The sequence below is a fragment of the Petaurus breviceps genome, unplaced genomic scaffold (assembly GCF_028583685.1).
Source record: "Petaurus breviceps papuanus isolate PSGF00001 unplaced genomic scaffold, PetGlider_PUasm1.0 181, whole genome shotgun sequence".
NCBI classification, from domain to species: domain Eukaryota; kingdom Metazoa; phylum Chordata; class Mammalia; order Diprotodontia; family Petauridae; genus Petaurus; species Petaurus breviceps.
Window position 1 is genome coordinate 20,856,685 of NW_027185784.1, and position 12,575 is coordinate 20,869,259.

The 12,575-nt window shown below is 37.9% G+C and overlaps 1 protein-coding gene across 4 annotated transcripts in view; it reads right to left on the bottom strand.

The window, feature by feature from the left end:
- The window catches only part of PTN (pleiotrophin), a 129,183-nt gene that overhangs the window by 24,149 nt on the left and 92,459 nt on the right, over positions 1 to 12,575 (bottom strand). For 3 of the 4 annotated variants that reach the window (XM_069087302.1, XM_069087299.1, XM_069087301.1), the window contains exons 2-4: positions 2,967 to 3,082; positions 2,264 to 2,437; positions 955 to 1,116 (exon numbers count right to left, since the gene is read on the bottom strand). In XM_069087302.1, coding sequence (XP_068943403.1) covers positions 955 to 1,116; positions 2,264 to 2,437; positions 2,967 to 3,081 — 451 coding nt within the window. In that variant the 5' untranslated portion in view covers position 3,082. The remainder of the gene's footprint in view (positions 1 to 954; positions 1,117 to 2,263; positions 2,438 to 2,966; positions 3,083 to 12,575) is intronic. The other variant, XM_069087303.1, reaches the window with a different exon arrangement.

Consider the following 12,575-nt stretch of genomic DNA (forward strand, 5'->3'; position numbering starts at 1 on the left):
CACACACACACACACACACACACACACACACACACACACACACACACCAGCTAGCAGAAATGACCTGAGGTTCTAGATATCATCAATTTCAAAATTCCTCATCCACTATAAACAATCAAAGCCTTCACTTGTCTGAAATGATTAGCTTGAAATTGATGAAATCTGGGAGGGAAATGTCATGAAATTGGCAAACCCACCTGGAGAAAATGGGTTGGGGGGGGGGTGTGAAATACTCCTTTAGTGGCCACTATCCACAATATTGGTAAGTTTTGCTTTATTTTATTTTTCAGTGTGGAGACTTTTTTTTTGTTTTTCTTTTGCAATATTTATTTGCAAAGTGTATACAATTCTTTTAGAAATTGCTTGTTAAGGAGCACCATGATCTCAGAAGAATTAAAATAATGGATAATGCCAAGGGTATTTTGTGCTATGGGTATAAGCCAGCTGACACTTGTTATCAACAACTTGTATATCAGAAGTGATGGGGCAGATATTATTGAGGATGCATGATTAGAAACGCAGGTGCACCAATTATGTCCTGTCAATAGGACATGTGGACTGCCTAGTTGAGATATTACTAAACCCTCAAGTGCTAAAGAGAGAAATGGAGAGATCTCCAAAATGTTGTATATCTATTCTTTATGAAGGATTCATATAAATATTTAAGAATAAACACATTTACAAATGCATCTCTATTGTCTATTATGTCTAAAAATATGTAGTTAAGAATCACAAAAATAAGAAGGCCTGAAGGAGTTTTCATCTGCATGAGGCTGTCAACTGACAACAATATCTACAGACAATCTCACTATAGTTTGGTAATCCTCCAGCAAGCTCTTCTTTAACTAAGAAAATTCCTAGAACTTCTCTCTAAATTAGGTGGATTTTCACAAATCCAGATCTTATATAATTCAAATAAACACAGGGGGCTATATTGCAATAGTCAGAATCTACCTTGTGGTTTGGGTTTGGTAACTTTCCCACATGGCTTGGAAATGGTGACCGTCTTCTGACACTCAGCATTATGAAGGGCTCTCTTCAGGTTTCCTGTTCTTGTCTTCAAAGCAGTGTTTGCATCACACTCTCCCCAGGCCTGGAACTGGTATTTGCACTCTGCTAAAAACAAGAAAGGAACCAAAAAGACATTTCAGGGTGAGCTCACTTTTGCAGAGCAAAAATAAAGAAATATTTCAGATTTCCAACAGATAGGTCTTTAGGTCTCATCCTAAGGAATTTAAGTACAAAGATGCCTTACCTTTCTCTGCTAAGTATACCTGCTCTTTGTGCTCAATACCAACAAATTATAGATTTTGTACAGTGTTTCCATCCATAAAAGGTGACTTTATGCAGGGCTTAATCTGAAGTGATGAGATACGATATACATTATAGAAAGGCCTAGAGAGAAAAATTGTTTAATCTAATGCCCCTGGATAGGAAGGACTCAAGATTTTGGAGGTAGAGAGGAGGTGTTCACTAGGAGTTCAACATTAGACTCAGGAGTAAAAGGATTGGAAAATTCAGCCTAGGAAAGAAGGGAAGAGATAGTGCAAGGACCAATGGATAATGCACCCTTTGATTACAAAAATTCTACTTCTATCATATGCACCTAAGCAATACAAACACAGAAAGGCCTCAAATAGACCATAATTTTTGTGGCTTTGTTTTTTTTCTAATGCTTTATTTGTTGTTTTTGTTGTTTCAAAGAACTGAAAACAAAGTAATCACCCACTGATTGGGCAAAAGCTAAAAAGAAAAAATCATTACATGATTGTAATAGAATATTACCTTGCCATAAGAAAGAATTCCAAAAAACATGAGAAAACATATGTGCTGTGGAGTAAGCAATATATATGACTACTATGATGACATAAAGCAAAAAAATGAAAATTGACATTATATAGTTATAATGACCCTGGAGAAAAAAATGAAAAAGAAAATACATAATCTTCCTTTCATGAAAGAGGTGATTGTAAAATGTTACAAACACCAGATACAATCAGTCTGTTAGATGTTTTTGTTAAACTGCTTTTTTTTTTCTTTTCTAAATTATTGTTATAAGGGAAGGGGAAAGAGAAGTGTGTTGAGAAATTATTGTGATATAAAAACAAAATGTATCCAAAAGTTAGGTTAATATAATGAATTACTATCTCATTAAAGAATCACTATCAAAAATTTGAGGAGATGAGTGGGGAATATAATCTAATTCAAGAAAAGTAGAAAATGAAATATTGAAAGAAAATGAATAGGTAATGCTTATACTTACCTCCAAATTGTTTCTTCCAGTTGCATGGGATCTTACATCTTTGGGTCTTCATGGTTTGTTTGCACTCCGCACCAGTCCGGGTGCCCTCCCGGGTACCCAGCCCACAATCCCCACTGGTCGGGACACACACACTCCACTGCCATTCCCCACAGTCTGATTTCTTCACCTTTTTTTCTGAAGTGATTAGAAAGGAAATAAACAGCATTCAGGCAAGCTTCTTTAGAACTTCTCAAGGACCCCCTGACCTTCTGAAATGTGCCATAAACAAGTGTTGAGTGGGGAGTGAACAATATTTAGAATTAGTGATCCAAAGCAATTAACACGTAATAAGAAAGCAGTACCTGTAGTCTGATTAACTGTCACAGTCAAGTTACTTCCCTTTTGCTAAGATTCAATTTTATCTGCAGAATAGCATGATTTACTGAAAAGAGTATTTGCTCTGGAGTCAAAGAACCTGAATTCAAATCCTGTCTATCAGCTGTGTGAAGTCATGTTACCATTCTGGACCCCTGTTGCTTCATCCATAAAAAAGGGAATGTTGGTCTAGAAGACTTCTAAAGTCCCTCCATTTCTAAATCTTTGCCACTCCTTAATGTAGGATTATACCAATAAGTAGTGTTATTGCCTGCCCTTCTGTGAAGTGAAGGCCTTTGGGAATAAAGAGTGCTGCTAGCTACCCTACCCAAGAGGATCTTTTACTTACCTGGTTTCTCTTTCTTTCCAGCTTCAGCAATGTCCACAGCTGCCAAAATGAAAACGAATGCCAGGAAGGCAGCTGCAAATTTTCGACGCTGCTGTTGCTGCTGTTGTGGCTGCATTCTGGGGATTAACAGAAAAACAAGAAGAAAACTGTGTCAAGTTAAGTCAGATGGGGGAGCTGATTGAACTCCATGATGAAAGAATTTCACTCTCCATTTCTGGAAGATTGGATCCCAGGAAGATTGGTATTAATTATATTTGCCCAATTTTCATCTATTTCTCTGTAAGAGCTACTGAACCAAGACCTCTTATGCAATCAGTTAAGTATTCTCTTGCAGAATGCAATATCCTCCCTACACATGACTTTATAGACAGCCATTTGTTAAATAGCATTCAGAGATTGTAGAGGTGCTAATGGGAGAGGCTTCCTCCCTGTATGTTGGCTGTTATCCTGCCAGCTCATTGGCATAGAAATTAATTCAATTCAACAAGCATTGCTTAAGTGACTGTGTTTGCAAGATGTACCAGATAATAGAAATGCAAGAGAAAAAAAAATGAAAACTCCATGCCCTTAAGGAGCTTACATTCTATTAGAAGAAACATGGATATCTCAATAACATCCACTCTGACTTCCATCTTGCAGGTCTCTTTGTAAAGTCATAGCTTCTTCTGTAAACTAACCCAGACAATAGTATGACTAGGAAGTACTCTCTCTCATGCTAAATTACAGTCAACATGGTGCTATCTATAGTGCAGTAAATTCTGAGTCAAAGTAGCTAAGTTCAAATCCTGGTAATGCCATTTACTACCTCCATGACTTGGTCAAGCTAATCCATATTTCTGGCCTTGGCTGTCAAATGGGATATTTAGACGAAATGACTTTTATGGTACCTTACAATTCTACAGGTCCAAGTTAATCACAGCACTTATGTTTATTCAGTAGTAATTCACATGTGTCTTTAAGGAACAAGATATATAGCTCATTTGAGGATATCATGTTTATTTTGCATGTGGAGACATAACTTTAGTCTCTAGAATCATGAATATAACCAATATTTCCTGATGAACCAAAGGGTGGAAGACATAAGGCAAGAGGTTAGAAAGTAGCAAATCCATAACAGTGCTTTATAATGTGCATAATAGTGCTTTAAGATTTGTAAACAACTCCTAGGTTATCTAATTGGAGCATCACAACAGCCTTGTGATGTTATTACAGATGAGGAAACAGATGTTAACAAAGTTAGGTAACCTGCCCATAGTTACATAATTAGTACATTGCCTGAGACAGGATTTGAACCTTTCCTAACTCATGTGCCACCAAACTGTCAGAAGTAAATTTGATCCCACCTGTGGAAAGGAATGTAAGAGACAGGAGTCTATCTTTGACATTAGTATTGACTACCTTGGGAAACACAGACTAGCCACAACCTGTCTGGTCTCAGTTTTCCTACTGGTGGGATGGAACAATTGTTCATGTTTTCTCTGATCCTCAGTTTCCCAAACTGCAAATGATAGCTGTCTTTAGAGGCCCCTTACAACTCTGCATCTATGATCCTATGTTCACCCCCACAATTCCACAGGAGATCTCATGAGGTAAAATAGGTGAAATGTTTCAAATCATTTTGGAACAAGAAAACTACATTAGGTATGTATAAGTACTAACTCTTACACTTCCCAAAGACAGAGGTAGACTTTGAATGTATTCCATTATAAAATGTCATCCAGAGCTTCATATGAAAAGACCAGTTTACACTCTGCTTTTTTACTATCTTTCTCCAATGTAGCAATGACAAACACACTGAAAGACCTGGCCATGCTAGAAAGCCTCTAAATCCCTTGAGTTCCCACAGCAGATTTCTCACACATGTGCAGAACTTGAAAGAGTTCCAGATCTCAGTGAGCTGAAGTCCCAAGGTGTCTTTATTCAAAAGCCTCATCTAAGGCCTGAAAGCATTGGTGGCAGCTGAGGACTGACATTTTACTGTTCCCCATATTTCCTATGGGGTATGTTCAGTCAAAGCTAAATCCAATTCCTGCTAATGTCACCAGCCAACAAAAATTTTGAATCACCTACTCTTTATAAAATGTTGGAAATGAAAAGGAATTTATTCCAAATATCTTGTGGTTAGGTCTAATAACCTGCCATCTCAACAGATTTGGAAGATCATAGACACATAGACAGTCACATGCTACTATCAAGCTATTTGTTTTTTTTTCTAAATTTATAAAAATTTTCATTTAATATTTTATTTTTCCCCAATTACATGTAAAAACATTTTTTAACATTCACTTTTTATATTTTGAGTTCCAAATTATCTCCCTCCCTCTCCCTTCCCTGAAAAGGCAAGCACTTTGATACAGGTTATATGCATGTGCAGTCATGCAAGATAGATTTCCATATCAGTCATATTGTGAAAGAAAACACAAACAAAAAAAAAAGAAGAAAACTAAAGGTGGACTTTTTTTAAAGTATGCTTCAGTCTGCATTCAAACTACATCCATTCTTTCTCTGGAGACGGATAACACTTTTCATCATAAATCCTTCAGAATTGTCTCGGATCATCATATTGCTGAGAATCAGCTGTTCATTTTTTGACATTTTGAACATCTGATATCCAGCTTTGGAGATACCCAATTATTCAAACACTCCCCACTCCTGCTTCAGATCACTCTTTGGTCTCATTCGGATTCTTTTCTCATAACACAATTTAGTCACCCGAGGTCATTACTTTGTTTTGCAATCTTTTCAGTTGTAATCTTGTAATCTTTAGGGATTACAAAGGCAGCATAGCAGAGTGAATATAGGGTTCGACTTTGACAGAAGAAGACCTGATTTCAAATGCTGCTTTTAACACATACCAGTTGTGTTGCCAGTAAAGACAATGGCAACTAGGTATAGCAGCAAGCACCCCCAGCGTCCCCAGGGTGGCTGCCACCACAGGTTCTTGGATCTGCTTTGATAAAGGAAAGCAACTCAAAATGGGTTAACAAGCTTACTTTAATCAGTCAAATATGTATCGTTTACCTAGTTCAGGGGAAAAAGGTCAGCACCCCGAACTTCAAAGTATACAGACAGAATTGTCAAGACAAAAACAGATCAAGTAGACAGATTTCCAAACTGTCCAACCATTACATCCATACCAAACAACATCTGGGTTTCAAAGCCAGGGGGCTCTGGACAATGGCTTTCCAGAGTTTCATCTGATCAAATCACAGAACATTTCTCAAAGTGAGGCCCCAAAAACAAAGCCTCACATCAGGGCTTATATAGCCTTCTCCTGGCTCAGAGAATGTAACAACCTTTTGGACCCACTGGCCAATCGAAAAGTATCAACTGAAAAACAAGCCTCTCACCCCAGGCTCCAGGTGCACTTTAGCCTAGGGACAGGGAAGATCTTAAAAATTTACATTCCCATTACACTAGGTGGCACAGTAAATAGAGTATTTGGAGTCCAGAAGATCTGAGTTCAAATCTTGCCTTAGCCATCTACAAATTATGTAACCCTGGGTATGTTACATAGCCTAACCTCAGTTTCTTACCATGTAAAATGAGGATCATAATAGTACCTATCTTACAATGCTGTTGTGAAGATCAAATGAGAAAACACATACAAATATTTTTAGTATTATATTAACATATTTATTATTATTATTCTCACAAAGGAAGTTGCTATATTTCCACAGCTGACGTTCCCAACAGCAATGAAATCACAGGTCCTCTCCAAAAAGTGACCTATTTAGGCATGCTGTCTTTCCTTCTCCCTATTACAAAGGAATAAGAATTTATTAAGAGCCTACTATGTGGCACACACTATGCTAAGTGCTTTCTAAGTATTATTTCATTTGATACTGAGGTACATATCTATTATTATCTGTGAGGTAGGTGCTATTATTATCCCCATTTTATAAATGAGGATCCTAAAGCAGACTTGAGAGATAAGTGACTTGCTCAGGGTCACACATCTAGTATCTGAGGCTGCATTTGAATTTAGGATCTCCTGACTCCAGAATTAGTGCTCTATCCACTGCATCATGGAGCATTATGAAAAATAATGAATGCACCCTCTAAAGAAAACTGCCAGGAGTATGGGGTACACAATTTGTGACTTCCTAGTGAAGTCAAATGGCTCACATGGGGACCTAATTCTTGGCCTCACTGCACTCTGGTGAAAGATACTGTGGTAAGGGGAGGCAGCATGACTTTGTCCAAAGCTCCCTGAATTGGAATTTGGAGATCTAGAATCTGGAGATGCCACAATAACTTGGTGGATGTGGTAGAATGGAAATTCCTTTCATGTATAGGCTAGGGGCAGGAGTAAGGAGCAAAGAAGAAAGTCATATGGGGGAGGCCAGGTGGCACAGTGAGTAAGAGCACTGGCCCCAGAGTCAGGATGACCTGAGGATCAAATCCGGGCTCAGATTCTTAGCACCACACCCAGAAATAACTGGCCGTGTAACCTTGAACAAGTTACTTAACCCTGATTGCTTTAAAAAAAAAAAAAGAAGAAGAAGAAGAAGAAAGTCATATGAAAGAACGCTCTTGCTTCTTGGATTGAGTCAAGACATTTCAGAATCTGATGAAATGGTGAGTTTGTCTTGGCCTCCTTGACTAATAACAGTTTATTTATTTATTTGTTTAGGTATTTAATTTTTTTTATTTAAATTTATTTATTTTGTTATTTTGTATATGTACACATATACATATATGTGTGTGCGTATGTGTGTATATATATATATATACATACATACATATATATTTAAATAGGTATAACCACAGCCTCATGAAGTCAATGTTACCTTACGGAAAAGACATTATCATCCCCATTTTACAGAGGAAGAAACTTATACTTAAAGGGTTCAAATAACAAAGAGGAGTCAGGTCTTCCTAAACCCAAGTTTGGCACTCTGTTCACCACAGCAAGCTAGTCTGAGAGCAGGGCCTCTGCTTTGTATACCCCAGTGCCTAGCACAGTGCTTTGTAGAAAAAACAGACACTAAAAACTGACTTGAATTCTAAATTGGTTTTCTGGAATAAGATACTATCTAGCTCCACCCAGTAACTCAATATCACCTCAGGGCTCTATTCAGTATAGTGAGTAGTGAAAGTTTAAGAACCATAAAAGCTTTCATACCCCTAACTATCTCACTCTTGGGATAAACCTGCCTTGTGATTTTATAGGTAAAGAAAATGAATCCTTGCAATGAAGCCTATTTGAAAGAAAGGAGTTTGAGGGTTTAGAGCAGAATGATTATTTTTTTTTAATCTCTTAAAAATCAAGTGAGCCAAAACAATACCCAATTAACGGGCCCAAAGCCTCTCTGTTCTACTAAGTAAAGGAGTAATTAGTTTAGTTATAGATAATACTTCCCCTTGCTTAGGATATTTGCATAGTTGATTGCATGTTTGTCTCCTGCACCAAAGGAAGGCAAGAGCCTCACTGCATATGCCTTAACCCTTCCTGCTCCCCCAGTGAAGTGGTACTAGAGGGCACTTGGAGCCCCAGGCAGTAACCTTCAACCCAGCAGAAATATGCAAACAGCATAATTCAACTGGCACTCTTACAGCCTTCCTGACCTTGAGAAAGTCATAACTTTCAGGCCCCTTTCACCACCTGGTTAGGCTGTCCTCTCTGGGTTTTCATGGCTCCTTCTTGCTTCTCCTCCTAATTTTCTGTTCCCTTATTCTCTCTCTCTTTCTTTTTCTTTTTCTTTTTGGAGGGGGGAAGGCAGGGCAATTGGGGTTAAGTGACTTGCCCAAGCTCACATGGCTAGTAAGTGTTAAGTGTCTGAAGTTGTATTTGAACTCAGGCTCTCCTGACTCCAGGGCCGGTACTCTATTCACTGTGCCACCTCAGCTGCCCCTGTTCCCTTATTCTCAAAATGCCTCAGGCTTCTCTGGTGGATTATAAACCACTTTATGCCCATTCAGTAAATCAATACCTTTACTTAGTAAATGCTAGCAATTCCCAGTCATCTCTTGGACCAAAAAACAAACCCCTGTTTAGCTTTTAAAAATCCTCACCAACTGGACCAATCCTTCTTTTACAGGGTTCTTATACCTGATTCCCTTCTACACCACTCTATGACAGTAATCCTAGCCTTCTTGCTGCTCTTCTCACATGCTACTCTCTCTTCTCCATGTCTTTGCATGGGTAATTGTCCTACATAACTGGAATAATGCTCTCCATCCTCACCTTTCTAGTTTCCTTCAAGACTCATTCTGAGTATTGACTTTCTAAGGCTTTTTTCCAAATCTTCACACACATAGAGACACATACATACACACACACACACATACACACACACACACACACACTCATTTACTCACACACCAACTGTTAATGCCTTCCCCTCCAAGGTTACCATTTATCTGTTTTATGTTTGTTATAGTTCTACTTAGAGCAGCTAAGTGGCACAGTGAATAGAGCTGAACCTGGACTCAGGAAGACTTATCTTCCTAAATTCAAATTCAGCCCCAGACATTTACTAGCTGTGTGACCCTAGACAAATCACTTGGTGCTATCTGGACAAGAAATTTGATCCAGTTTCCTCATCTGTAAAATGAACTGGAAAAGGAAATGGCAAACCACTGTAGTATCTTGCCAAGAGCACCCCAAATGGGGTCACAAAAAGTTGGACACAATTGAAACCAGTAAACAAAACAGACCTATGTATGAGTATATTGTCAACTTAAACTTTTGTCCAGTTCATTTATTAATCTTAATAATATTTATCATACTTGCAACTTTTCAAAATGCTTTCAAGGAATCATTTAATCTTGGCAGTTGAAAAAAAACTTAATTATCATCCCACCCATTATTATATTTTATTGGTTAGACTCAAATAGGTTCCCAAAGTAGGCCATACTGTCCTTTGGGGGGCACTGGAATGATCCAGGGGGAAGTTTGGTTTTTTTAATGGTGCCAAAAAAAAAAAAAAAACTTACAGGGTTAAAGAAAGTAGATTTCTAGTGGGGTGCTGAGTAATTTTTAAAAGGGGGCAGTAGACCAAATAAGTTTGGGAACCTCTGGGAAAATAGCACTGCTATTGAAAACAAGGTCACTGATTTGTTCTCCTGCATCAGTCTAATTTGCTGTGTGCTTAAGGCCCTTTTAAACTGATTATCTTCTTCTAGTAACTTCTAAGATTGGTTTATAACCTATATCAAGTTAAATGTTTCCAATCAACAGTTTAATTACCTAAGATCATTACTGATATGCCTGAATTGAAGAGATCCAATGTTGTGATCAATACAATATTAGGCACATAATGCCTAAGCCATATAGCAATCGACATTCATTTATTGTCTGTTGTGTGCCTAGCACTGCACTAGGCTAAGGGGAGGGAGAAATACAAAAGCAAGACAGACTCTATAGTCAAGGAATTTATATTATAATAGGTATCTAGTAATGGTGAAGAAGAAAAGAAGGAGGAGGAGGAAGAAGAAAAATATCAATAAAAATAGTACTCCAAAGACCAAGTGTCATGCCTGCATACAATGAGCATTCAATAATTATCTTTGATTGCAAGTGAATTGATTTTAAGTGAGGGAGGGCTGTGCAAAGTCCCCAGTCTCTTGGATAATGAAATACTGAATACCTGATGTTAAACTCTGAAATTTATATTCAGAAAAAAAAATGGTATGCTTTTCAAATACTCGTGGAATATAAATCCCTTTTTATTTGTAATATCAGAGATGGAGGACCAATCAGCCATGTCGAACAAAGATTCCTTCCCTCCCTAAAGTAACTAGAACAGTTCTGCAGAGCCCTGTTGTGTGTGAAGAATTGAAGAACTAATTCTTCAACTGGAATAATTGGAGGTTTGACTAAAAGCATGGCAAAACCTAGGCGCCAGGGCAGTAAGGGACCTCACATATCAATCCTTACCCTCTTCCTGCTAGGCCTAAATATCATCACACTCAAACCTGGGACCCTGTGCTTTTGGCGTGCCTTTTAACGTCTGCTTCCTCCCCACCTTCCTTCCCTCTTCACCACATTCTAAGTATTTACAGGTAAGTAACTTCCCTTATGTGAGATAAAATGTGTCCAAAATAAAGGCTTATGGCTATTTAACATTATTGATGGGTTTGTTTCTTCTATGGAATTTTCTAAATACCCCACACAAGCGCAAAAATAGCTGCAACAAACTGCAACATATATACACTTCTTACCTCACAGGGTTGTTGTAAGGAAAGGACCCTGCTGTCCTCGAAATACTATAAAAACATAAGGTAGTAGCAGCAACAGCAGCAACCGTAAAAGTAGTTAAGTACCAGAAATTTAGAGAGAGGCAAATGGACTGAGAATAAAACCTAATACAGAGATCAGTAAGGAATCAATAGCTGTCTTTTGATGTTGTATGATAGTTCTATATCATATAAGGCACCCAGTTTACTAACCCATTACAATCTACTTACCTCTAAATCTAAGAAATATATCATTTCCTTTATCCTTTGTAGTTCTGATTTAATTTACGAATAGAATCCAGCTAATATATAAGACTTTCCCTCTCCTTTCCTATAGAGAACTGGATGATTATCAAATATCAACAAATTTATTATCTAGTGCTTGTCATCAGCTATGTGAAACAATCTTTTCTTTAGGCATTAAGTCATGGAATCACGTGGTTACTTTTTCTTCTCCCAGCCTCTGGCACTTTACATTCCTTGTATTAAAAAGGCCCCCTCACATACTGTATTATTCAGGAACAACCTGGATTTGACATTTTGAATCACCTCAATACTTTCTCCTAAAGATTTCTCCTTCATTCAGACTTTCTCTTCTTCCCTTTCTCCCATCCTTTGATCTTTTCTTTGTTCTTGCCTTCCTTCCCTCTTTCCTTCCTTCTCTTTTTCCTCCCTTCTTCCTTCTTTCCTTCTTTCCTTCCTTCTCTTTCTTCCCTTCTTTCCTTCCTTCCCTCCTTTTCTTTCTTCCTTCCTTCCTTTCTCCCCGTCTCTCTGTCTTTTCAGTTACAGTTATATTCTTTGTTAAATCATATTTTTATATTTCAATTTCCATTCTCAAGGAATGAACCCTGATCATAAAATTATTGACCCTGATCATAAAATCATAAGATCATAGATTTAGAACTGGAAGGGGACTTAGAAGCCAACTAGTTCAACTCTTTCATTTTAGAGATGAGGAAAATGAGGCCCAGAAAGTTGAAGCAGATCACACAGTTGCCCTGGACAGAAATGATAGAAGAATTTCTAATCCCAAATCCAGTATATCTTCTACCGTATCAGAACAACGAATAGAGTGGTGGGCCTGGAGTCAGGAAGACCTGAGTTCAAATATGCCCTCTTAATAGCTGTGTGACTTTTGGCAAGTCACTTGACCTCCATCTGCCTCAGTTTCCTCATCTGTAAAATGGAGATGATAATAATAGCACTTACCTCACAAGGTTGTTTGTGAGGATCAAATGAGGTAATATTTTTAAAGCACTTAGAACAGTACCTGGCCTATAGCATGCATTTAATAAATGCTTATTCCATCCATCCATCTATCCATCTCTCCTGCCAATCAGTCAGTGTACCATGATGCCTCTCTATATATCTCCATTCTCTGGTTATGCTCATTTCTCTGAATGTTCAACTAAATGTGTGTCTCTG